This window comes from Gopherus flavomarginatus, chromosome 11, assembly GCF_025201925.1.
Source record: "Gopherus flavomarginatus isolate rGopFla2 chromosome 11, rGopFla2.mat.asm, whole genome shotgun sequence".
NCBI classification, from domain to species: domain Eukaryota; kingdom Metazoa; phylum Chordata; order Testudines; family Testudinidae; genus Gopherus; species Gopherus flavomarginatus.
In genome coordinates, this window is record NC_066627.1 from 49,418,547 (window position 1) to 49,430,594 (window position 12,048).

Below are 12,048 nucleotides of genomic sequence, written 5' to 3' on the forward strand. Positions count from 1 at the left end.
GTCTCTCTTTGTATGGAAGTTGTTCCTTATCCTGGATCATCTTTGTTGCCCTTTTCTGAACCTTTCCATTGTATCCTTTCTGAAATGGGGAGACCAGAACGGGACACACTATTCAGGAACCATGTTTTTATATAGTGGCATTATTGTATACCCTTGTGACTGCTCTTTTTAATTTCTGCCTAACTAGCATCTTCATTTTTGGGTAGTTCCCTACTCTATTGGCTATTTAATTATTTATACACAATGGAACAGCTTCACCAGGAGAGATTGAGAGACCTGCGTATCAGAATATCCTGTGTCCTCCTCTCCCATGCTGTTACTTGTCCAAAGCAGGAACTCTGGAAGAGCCTTGGAGCGTTTTCACCTACCTCATGATACTGAGATGCCTCCCACCCAAGATCTCCTATCTCCACATTATAGCTATGCCAATCTGTGTGAACAAGAGACTAGTCCCTGTGGCTGGAAGGGAGAGCAATTTCTTGACACTGTAGTTCTACCCTACAGTCATATGCTGAGAAGTCAGAAGGGAAAAACCGGTAGCTCCTGAACTTGACTTTCCTGTGTAGCCTAGCGCTGTCTTATGTAATCAGCCAATGAATCACTGAGTCAGTCAGTCACTTCAATCCCTCCCTCCTCCTCCTCCTTTATCAGAGCTGGCTAGACTTTAGATTTACATCCTCCATAAACTCCTGCTTAGCACACCCAGTTTATACAGAGTGAAGTGTCAGGAAATTTGTTAACTATCATTTCCCCTTCCTCTCTTCCCCACTCCCAGGACTTTAGAGAGAGATGGAGAGAATGTGCTGCGGTAATTAGACTGGGCCTCTTTGCCAGAAAATCCAAATGCACGTCTTTAAAATCCAGTAGAGATGGCCATGCAGACTGATAGCCAGAGCTCACATGTGTCTCGGATGTTATCGATCAAGTGGCCTGCGTGCCCTTGCTTCCTTGCATGGGAATTTCTGTGAAAGATTAACACATATAGCATCAGTGTTCTGTGCTATCTAAGATTGCAATGGCATCCCCTGAGTGTAAAGAATATTTACAGTCCAAAGTAGCCTTAAATATATTTCACATTTGTGTATATTTTTAAATTTTCTTCTCTTTAAATAGTCTGTTTTGCATGTACTCTGCAGATTAAGCTAATGCAAGCTAGGAACTAACTGGGAGGATCGGAAAGCCATGCAGAGCTAGTTGTGTCTCTCTCCTTCCATTAGCAAGCACTAGTACAAGACAGGAAGTAGAGGAACACTTTGATATAGTGTCCTTAATTAGCTGTCTGCCTATGGCTGCAGTGGCTTATACTAGATGTACGGAACTTGCAGGAGGCCAGGAAGCCTGAGCTTTGGGGTACACAGAGATGCTATAAAATGTTTATCTGTATTCACGGGTTGGTTGGTTTGTTCACAGATCTTTAGTAAAACATTTTCAGCTGCAAAAAAGAAACAAAGGAGAAGTTAGGCCTGGTCTACGCTACAGAATTTTGTCAAGAAAAGTGATGTTGACACTCAAAAATCGCTATAATAAAAATCTGTATGTCATGTTCACACTTGCTCCCTTTGTCGGCAGAGCGGATCCACAGTTGGGGCACTGTCATCGACAGTATGAGCTATGCATTGTGGGTACCTATCGCACAGCTCAATACCTGCTGCTGCTAGGTGTTGTGGGAAGGCAGAGCGGATCGCAGCGCATCTTGGGACCTGGCTCAATGTCCCATGATTCATTGCTTTCTGTCCCAGCATTACGTAGGCTTCTGGCTTTCCTTTGCGGCATTTTTCAACAGCCCTGGTTTGCTGTGCACCCAGGCATCTTTGTGAGAAGGGATGTGTGCTGCACTGCTCTCCTATGCTCTGATAACTATCATGAGGACATTGCGATGGCAGTGCAGTTAACCACGAAGTTCCTAACTGAAGAAGAGTCCCAGTTGCCTGACATGCTCCTATCCATGTCACACAGCAACTTTAGATTGCTTTTGGCTTTCACAGAACAGCTGCAGAGTGTGGACCATCATATTTTGGGCTTGGGAAACAAGCACTGAATGGTGGGATTGTATCGTCATGCACGTCTGGGATAACAAGCAGTGGCTACAGAACTTTCGAATACGGAAAGCCAGCTTTCTTGAACTATGTGCGGAGCTTGCCCTAGCACTATGGTTCAAGGACACCAGGTTGAGACCTGCCCAATCAGTAGAGAAGGACGTGAAACTGGCGACTCCAGACTGCTACTGGTCGATTGTGAATCAATTTGGAGTCAGGAAGTCGACCATTGGGGCTGCGTTAATGCAAGTGTGCAAGGCAATTAATCGCATCCTGCTACAAAGGATCATGACTCTGGGAAATGTGCGTGAAATAATGGATGGCCTTGCGGAAATGGGTTTCATTAACTGGAGGGGCAGTAGATGGCACACTTATTCCAATTTTGACACCAGACCACTTTGCGATGGAGTTCATCAATAGGAAGGGGTATTTCTCCATGGTGTTGCAGGCTCTTGTGGATCACCGTGGGCGTTTCACTGACATCAACGCAGGGTGGTCCGGAAAGGTGCATGATGCACACATCTTCTGGAACACCAGCTTATATAGAAAGCTACAAGCGGGGACTTTCTTTCCAGACCAGAAGATTACAGTTGGGGATGTTGAAATGCCCATAGTGACCCAGCCTACCCCTTACAGCCAGGGCTCATGAAACCTTACACAGGAAATCTGGATGGCAGCAAGGAGTAGCTCAACAACAGGCTGAGTAGGTGCCAGATGACAGTGGAATGTGCCTTTGGCAGATTAAAGGCGCACAGGCGATGCCTTTTTGGCAGTTTGAACCTCTATCAGGATAATATTCCCATGGTCATAGCCACTTGTTATATGTTGAATAATCTTTGTGAAGCTAAGGGTGAGAGGTTTGCTCCGGGTGGAGTGTGGAGGCAGACCGCTTGGCTGTTGATTTTGAGCACTGGATACCAGGGCTATCAGAGGGACCCAGAGGGGGGCAGTTCGAATCAGGAAGGCTTTGAGGCAACACTTTCAAAATGAGAACCAGTAATGTATAACTCTGTGACTGATGCTGCAATGTTACATTACATATAGGTTTTCCTAAGAAGCAATGGTGACATTTGGGGCCTTACGTTCCAGTAAGCAAATGATTACACCGCCTGTGTATGTATTGGTAGTGCCTGCTATCTCAATTCATAGGAAACAAATAAAGATAAGTTACTGTTGAAAAATTTGCTTTTATTAAACAAGACACACACACACATATTATATATAATAAAAAAATAAAATAAAGGCCCTTGGTGGGAAAGGAGGTACCAGGGAAGGGAAGACTTTCAAAGCTGTGTGTATGTCCAGCTATCATTTTGAAAGTTGTCTGAGGGGGTGGAGTGAAGGGGAAACCAAGAACTCCCAGAAAGGACTGTGTGGGCAGAGTTTGGGGGGAGAGGGGACATGTGAAAGAGTTCTTAATGTGCTGCAGGGGAGGGCGGGCATGTATCTGTTCAGTATGCAGGATTATTAAGGACTTCAGCATCTGTGTTTGCTCTTCCATGACTTTAATCATCCGCTCAGTAGCGTCCTTTACAAACTCCTGATTTTCTTTTCTGTCCTCCCTCTCCACTTCCCTCCACTCCTTGCATTCCCTTTTCTCTGCATTGGAGAAGTGCAGTACCTCCCGGAACACGTCTTCTTTGCTTTGTCTTGGGCGCTTTCTTATCTGGCGAAGACGCTCGGCCGGTATATGTGGGGTGTTCCTGAAGGCCACTTCTGCCAAAGCACAAGGAACAATGCACAGAAGCATGATTGTTAAGTTCATGCACAGCATTGACACATTTCAGTAAAATACACCTCTGGTAACATTAGAATCACTTTCTCACTGACCCTTGGCAAGCACATATCTTGGCAAACACCCAAAGCATGGTGACTGTTGGCTGCGGGGGGTGTTCTACGTGAGGAAAAGGGTGCTCCGCAAGGGTTCCGGGGCAGCCAACAAGAAAAAAATTCTAAAATTCTCCCACACTTTTCCACAGGTACGGGTCATTGTAGCAGATGTGTCACTGCTGAGGGTAAGCAGGGAAGCAAGGATACATCCACTACATGCTTGTGGCTTCCACCCTGGTCCCTATGCTGCTTGCCTGTGTGCCACTTTGGTCTCAATAAGCGATTGCCAAATGGCACAGGAAAGTTTCCTACAATGAGGGGAAGGAACAAAGCTGCTCTGCCAAGGAATTTTCAGCAGAGGATTGCTGAGTACCTCCAGGAACCTTTCCTAGAGGTCTCTCTGGGGGATTCCTGTGAGATCTCCGTGTGAATCAACTCCCTGTTCTGCCGTAATGATTAGCTGCACAGGGAACCGTCCAGCACACAGAGACAGCCAGCCTCCCACATTTCTATGCCCTGAACCTACCTCTGCACGACACAAACCACTGCCACTTACCAGGCGTCTCCTCTCCTGTTTCTTGCTCACCAGAGAGCAACTGCTGAGACTGGCTAGACAACTCCGGAGTGCTGATCAGTTCCTGGCTGCCTACCCCACCAGGAGCCCCACATCATCATCTAACTCCACCTCTTCATCAATGACTTCATCCTCTGGGTTAGATTCTCTTTCCGCTGCCTCTGTTTCCTCCAAAGTATCCATGGGGCTCTTGGTGGTGGAGGTGGGGTCACCACCGAGGATAGCATCCAGCCACTTATAGAACAGGCAGGTCTTAGGTGCAGCACCAAAGCAACGATTTGCCTCCCTTGCCTTATGGTATGCCTGCTTCAGCTCCTTTAGCTTCACTTTGCACTGCAGTGTGTCGATTTGTAGCTCTTTTAGCACAAGCCTTGACAGATCTGCCTGTAAGTATCAAAATTCCTACGTCTCAAGCTCAGCTGGGACTGCCCAGCCTCCTCTCACCATATACTGATCAGTTCCAGCAACTCTGCAGTGGTCCAAGTGGGAGAGCATTTGCTGCGATAACCCACCTTGGTCACCTGGGACGATGCAATGAGACCTCTCCATGGCGAGCCAACAGGAAATGGAATTTCAATAATTCCCAGGGCTTCTAAGGGGGAGAGGCACATGGTTGTTTACCTGGCTGCAGGGCAGTGGAATTCAAACTGGTGACCAGAGCGGTCCAATTGGGCATTGTGGGACACCTCCTGGAGGCCAAGTAGAGTTACAAAATCCAGCGTGGTGTCTACACTGGCAGTTTATCGACCAAAATTTTGCACAGAAAGCCTTATCTCTCATCTGGGTGGTTTTATTTTGCTGATGAAATGGCATTTTTGCCAACAAAAGTCACATCGCATTGTGTACACATTCACTGGTTTGTCAAACAAAGCTACTTTTTGTCAACAAAACTCCATAGTTAGACAAGGCCTAAGTATCCAGCAGAGAGAATTGAACATGTCCCTGCAATTCTCCAGTGATGCATGAGCCAACTAAAACCTAGAAGGGGCTCTGACTTCCATCATCACAGCAAGTGCAGGTATTCCAGGCACGGAGGGAGCTGAGGCTAGCAGCTCCTGCTTTGATTTCTGCTCCAAGTGACTGGGAGGAGTGGGGAGGGACAGCAATGACATGAGCTACTCTGTAGGTCTTCAGATTTGTCCCCAAATACCAATGTGTATTGTAGGATAACTTCTGCACGTTGCGCATGTGCATACTGTGTTCTGAAACCATAACTGTAAGGTTTGTTTTAGCCCTTTTTTCTTAAAGCGGAACGTACGAGTATTCCCTTTCCAGCATGCGCGCACACACTTCATTCTTCTTCCAGTCCTGTCTTCACCATGTTTAACAATTAGGCCGACCATGGTGTAACTCATTTGTGTGCCAGGACATGGCAAGAGGAGGGGTAACCCCACTTGTGAGATCCAGGTGGAACACTTCAGTTAGAAGCCCAGCATCTCCTGCCGCCTCCTCCAGTGGCTGGGTGGGATTTCTCCCAGTTCCTGCCCCCAGTTCCTGCTTCAAGGTGCCATATCATGTATCAGCCTCTAGTTAGTAGATAAAATGAAAGATATGCCTCCCTCTTACAGTTGGATCAGAGAAGAGATTCCTTTTTTTTTTTTTTTTTGCTCCTCCAGAGCCTTTTGGTTGTTGCAAGCAGGGCAGGTTTCACTACTCCTTCCTCAGGTCTCCATTTCCTGGATCCTCCTACCCTGTGAGTAAGTATAGTTCCTGTCTCTGCTGCTGCATAAACTGTTCCCCAGCAGCAGCAGTGTGACACTGACATGGCCCTTGACAGTTGCACAGCTAGTTTCTGAAAACACGCAGTGAAACTGGCCAGACTTTTATTTATTTATTTCTCTCTGAAGTTTGGTCAAAGTTACTGCGCAGCAGCAGAGGCACTGGAGCTGTCTGGGTCCAGGCTCAGGAAGCAGCACTGCCTTGGTTTGCATTTGGTTCACATTTGCAGAATTATCCTTGAAACCATAAAGTCTAGAAGCTTAATTTAAAACAAATTTTGCAGAAACTCATGCTCACTGGGGCCCCTATGCTCACTGGGTGTATGAATTCAAGTCCTTTCATCTGTCAACATGGACAGAACCAAACTGCATTCAATCCAGGTTTAGAGTCCTAGCCTCGCTCTCTCCCTGGGATAAAACACATTAGACATAATAATTGGACATAATTTGCTCTCATTCATCAGCTGGAAGAACTAGTTATAACCCAGACAACTGAGTTTAAAACATGCTTAAGCACAGTTTTCCAGATTGTGGTTAAAAGTCCTGTGTAGAGGGGGCCTCTATATGTTTGTTTTGCCCCTTCTTCTTTTCTCATTCAATATGAACTGGTCGTTTTAACACTGGGCAAGTTCATTGGGGTACAATGACATGCCAAATGTCTATCCATCAATTCAGAATGAGCAGCTACTCTAGGTGCTGATCACACTGAATCCTTTTGACATGCCACACCATGCTGCTGCCACATTTTTCCAACATCACCAAGATTCACTCAAGTTCAGAAACAAAGGTAATATAATCCTGCTTCCAGGCGAAGTCTGTTAATCTTTCCTCCTTGTTTTGCCTAACCCTTATTGGGGGAAAAATGAAATACTCTACTATTCTTCCAGTCCTCTCGGGCCCTATTCCTAAGAAGCATAGAACCATATAAGTTAGAGATGGAAAATAAGACCTATTAGGTCATCTAGTCCATCCTCTAGCCAGCTGAGGATTGTTGCCCACTTGCTTCCTTTGGGAATCTTTTTAAAAGAGGCTGCCAGTGACTGGCAACAGTCTGCTTTTGATTTCCATTGTGCTGGCGGAGGGAAATAGCCAGCTTCCTATGAGCGCATCAGGAAATTGCAGCACAGGGATCACACAAGTGTTGTTGTACTGGGCTGGAGTTGGCAACATCAGGCTGCAATTTTTTAATTAAGTGAGGAAAAGATAACTTACCTTTTGCCAGTGGATACTTTCTTAAGGAAAGAGATCTGCATTTCTAGGGATTATGGGGACATCTTTTGGCTCACACCAAAGTGTATTACAAATGACCTTTGAAACAGTGCTCGCTCCAGAGATCAGAAATGAGAATGATTCATCTAAATTCCTTAATTTTTCATCTCCAACTCTTTTACCAGTGGCGACCTAAATGAAGACACCCTGGAGACAGAAAATGCAGCTGCTGCAGCCGCTGCTGCCTTCACAGCTTCCACGCATCTGAAAGAAGCTGTCTTAGGTAGGTTCAGTGTACTGCCTTAGCCTTTACCGCAACCTTCCTCATGGCAGGTTTGCAGCATCAGCAGTCCTGCTGCTTGAGAGTTTAAGTGCTGCAGGTCTGCCTAGCTCAGCTGCCTGGGAGCACACCACACTGCCAGTGAGAGGCAGGCAGACTGACACCTTCAGGATCAGATCATGGTTTCACACATTTCCTGCAGGCATCACTGTAGCTGTTATTTGCTCAAGGAAACAGAACAGTAGAGCCATAATCCTGCCTCTTAAGTGCATGTGACAAAAAGGAAGGTGAGAAGGCCCAAAAGGGAGAGTGGGCAGATATGCCTCTGACGAAGTGGGTATTCACCCACAAAAGCTCATGCTCCAATACATGTGTTAGTCTCTATCAGGTGCCACAGGACTCTCTGGTGCTTTGGGCAGATAGTTTTATAGCACACTGCTGCCCTCTCCTGGTTAAGAGTGGGATTGCTTGAATTTATTCCCTATTAAATCTGCTACCTGTATGTTTTGCCCATAGTTCAGCCATGGGATCATCAAATTGTCTGTTTACAAGAGCATTACAGGTTTCAGAAGCAAGCAGAAGATGAATTTATGACTCAAAAATTGTAAGAATGTCTCTGCCAATTGGGCTGAAGTGGCATAAACCAGTTTAGTTTGGAAAGTCTCCCTTGGGTTTGCTGGTCTCTTCATTATTTGTATTAAGTTTAATGAATTTACTCTAGTAATAAAAATGATGACTCCCCAAAGCTCTCAGATCCCTGTAATAAAGTATTGATGCTTGGGCTTGGACAGTGATGCTTTTGTATCTTGGAATGTTCCTGTGGCTCTCACTTCAGTGGCTTCACTCCAGTGTAGGCAGTTAGGAGATATTCACCAACTGAGTTGAAGTGGGTTTGCAAGTGTTTAATTTTGCAAAAGACATGATTACCTGCTTATAAGCCCTCCTTTGGGAACAGTGGAAGACCCACCACCTTGAAAATAGACACTTGCACCATAATAATGTGTGTGACTATATCATCTATCTTAAATGTTTCTGCATTCACATAAAGGGTCAAATGTTCAGTCACAGCCACTAAACTTTCATATTGACTGTTGTGGACCACCAAAAATAGACATGTGTTCATTTTGCCTGTGGTCATCTGGCTGCTTGGTATTGAAGGCTGGCTAAAAAATTGTCTGAAGAGCCTGATTTTCCTGACTGCCTTCTCATTTTGCTCCCAAGCTTTAAAACTCTGTCCCAAAATGTCTTTAACTCTTGATGGTAATCAATAGTTGTAACTCATTTTCCTTTTGACCTGCCCCAATCCCTGCCTCTCATTCCCTGTGAGAAGTGAAGATGGCTGAAGAGGAGGACAGCTTGGAGGCTGAGATTGTTTATCCCATCACCTGTGGAGATAGTAAAGCCAACCTGATATGGAGGAAGTTCGTGTGCCCAGGCATTAATGTGAAATGTGTCCAGGTGAGGGTACAGAGTTCTTTGAAGGTCCCTAAGGAAGGACTGCATGTATAGAGATAAGAGGTGTGCTCTTAGGTTACCTTTCTGGCCCAGAAAGGAGAATAAGGACCACAGATGCTAATGAAATCTAGCATTCCAGTGCTATTGCTATGGTAGATCACTCTACCTGTTTGCTAAACTCCATCCATATGTGGTTTTGACTGTGTCAGGATGCAGGGCTCTGTTATAACTAAGTTGAGATCCTGCTTTAAAGGGGAAAGGAGAGGAAAATATTTCAAGTACCATTGTCTTCACACAGTCCGTCATTGTGACTTAGTGCTTCATAGGAAAACTGAGCAGCTCTGGCTAGAGTTTCAACTTCAATCTGGCTCTCCCTTTGCACAGTTTTCTAAAAGCTAGACATTCCCTTTATCAATTCAGTTTAAGAGAAATTAATACGGTGATGCAAATCTTGGTAAAGATGGTATTGACCTGTTTCCAGTCTTTCCACCCCAGATGGTTGGGGGTGAAAAAAACTCTTTAGGAGTGGGGGGGGGGTCACTTATCATGAAACATATGTTCTGGAAATGAAAACACAGTAAGGCATCAATGGTGAACAATAATCTGTCCCTTAAGAATTGTCTGCTTTCAGGCTGTGCTGCCAGAGAGCTTTTGATGAGATGGCCTACTCCCCCTGCTTTGGAGAGATGGATCTTTCCATGTGTCTCTCTCTCCAAAGCAAACAGTAGAGACTGGAGCAGATCAGTTGTGCCTACTACCACCAGAGATCAGCTTCCTCTTTGCACTTGACTCTGGTTCCTGTTGTAGATAAATGGTTCCTGTCATGCAGCAGTTGGAAATACTAGGTTTACTTTTAACATAGGAGGGAATGAAAAGAGCCTTGGAGGTGGTAAATCCCTACTGGAATTCCCCATAGAAGGTTTATTAAAGGAGAACTGTCTAGCTCAGAAGGGGTCCTAGGTCACCAGTTCAAATCTACAGGGTCAGTAATGAGGGAAAGATGTCACATGACTATTCAATATGAAATATGCTGGTTGTCTCAATCTGGTTCCCAGTGGAACAGATGTCCCCATCATAAAAGCGACTGCTGTCACTGGCACTAATTGTGCTTGTTGACTAACTCTGCAGAGGCCAAAGATTGAGCAGCCAAAGAAGCTGAGTCTTAGCATCTCTTCTAGTCAAGTCATTGTTGAGGTGCCTTGTGGGGTTGACCATTGGGCATCATGCTGTTAGGAAGACTGGATACTAATGGTGGGTGGGAGCAATCTGTTTTTTGTCACTAGTTTGCTTGATAGTTAGTGGGAGCAAATGAGAGCTAAATAAAATAGTGTGTTAGTTGCACATGGTGTGGAGCAGCACACTATAATGCAAATTGTATTTTGCATAAACCGCATTAGGATGGATCTTGTATGGCCTTCCTGTCTGATGCTTTGTGGTGTGTACAGGGCTAGGAGAAGAATTTGAAACCAATTTCTGCCAAAGTTCAGACTGTTGGCTCTTGTTAGGATATATTTCAGTGTAATCACAATATCTTAATGGGTGATTTTCACTAGAGATGGGCGTAGCCCAGAGAGTCCTATCAAACTTTTGGGTTGTTCAGATCAGGAGTTTTGGTTTGAGCCCAGCTTTGGTTTTAACAATAATATTAAAACTTGGCCATCAGGGTCGTTCTGTTCTGTCACTGGGCACAGTGCTAAATACAGTCTATGCACCCTGGTATAACATATGCCTGTCCTCTCATGTGGAACGAGTCCACATTTTTCCTGCTGCCTCACACCATGTTGCATTTCTCCCCTTTGCAGTATGATGATCACCTAATTAGTCCCAAAGAGTTTGTCCACTTGGCTGGCAAGTCAACCCTGAAGGACTGGAAGCGAGCAATCCGAATGAATGGGATCATGCTCAGGTTAGTCTTTTTGCTTGCCTGTATATGTGCCTGGATGGCCATGGTTTCTTCTTTCTGCGAGAATCCAGGAGGATGTTCCGTATGCTCTGATACAGTTGTTAAGCGACTGAGTGGATATGTGTGCCACTGAATACACTGAAAATTTGTCCCAATAACTGTCTATCCATCCCATGATCAGTTTTATGTAAGTGTTTTCCTTGTTGCAGGTAGGCAGAGGTGGTTAAGAAATGAAGGACTGTCACTGTCTGTCATAGTCCCAGGGCAACAATATGATATGCAGCTGCCTCTAGGTGGTACATGGCAGTAGTGTAACAGCCACACAGCAACAGCGCTCAACAGTTTTAGAACAGGAAGTAAAGAGAATACACTATCCAGTTGGAAATGCGGAGGAAATTTGGAAAGACAATTGTTAATTTCCTTATCTGTTATATTCCTTATCTTCATCTCAGTACCAATGTGGACACAAGAACAAATTAATATAAACTGGCTATCAGGAAGTTTAGACTTGAAATTAGACAAAGGTTTCTACCCATCAGAGGCATGAAGTTCTGGAACAGCCTTCCAATGGGAGTAGTGGGGGCAAAAGACATATCTGGCTTCAAGACTAAGCTTGATAAGTTTATGGAAGGGATGCTATGATGGGATAGCCTAATTTTGGCAATTAATTCGTCTTTGACTACTAGCAGTAAATATGCCCAGTGGCTTGTGATGGGATGTTAGATGGGGTAGGATCTGAGTTACTACAGAGAATTCTGTCTGGCTGGTGAGTCTTGCCCACATGCTCAGGGTTTAGCTGATTGCCATATTTGGGGTTGGGAAGGAATTTTCCTCCAGGGCAGATTGGCAGAAGCCCTGGGGGGTTTTCGCCTTCTTCTGCAGCGTGGGGCACGGATCGCTTGCTAGAAGGTTCACTGCACCTTGAAGTCTTTAAACCATGATTTGAGGACTTCAGTGGCTCAGTCACAGGTGTGATACAGGAGTGGGTGGGTGAGATTCTGTGGCCTGCATTGTGCAGGAGGTCAGACTAGATGATCATAATG

The 12,048-nt window shown here is 45.2% G+C and overlaps 1 protein-coding gene across 2 annotated transcripts in view; it reads left to right on the forward strand.

Moving 5' to 3' along the window:
• GMEB2 (glucocorticoid modulatory element binding protein 2) overlaps positions 1-12,048 on the forward strand; it is a 40,761-nt gene that overhangs the window by 17,605 nt on the left and 11,108 nt on the right. Inside the window, exons 3-5 of one of the 2 annotated variants that reach the window (XM_050918321.1) lie at positions 7,553-7,650; positions 8,978-9,105; positions 10,905-11,008. In XM_050918321.1, the coding sequence (XP_050774278.1) occupies positions 7,553-7,650; positions 8,978-9,105; positions 10,905-11,008 (330 nt within the window). Of the gene's footprint in view, positions 1-7,552; positions 7,651-8,977; positions 9,106-10,904; positions 11,009-12,048 lie in introns of those variants that run through there. The other variant, XM_050918322.1, reaches the window with a different exon arrangement.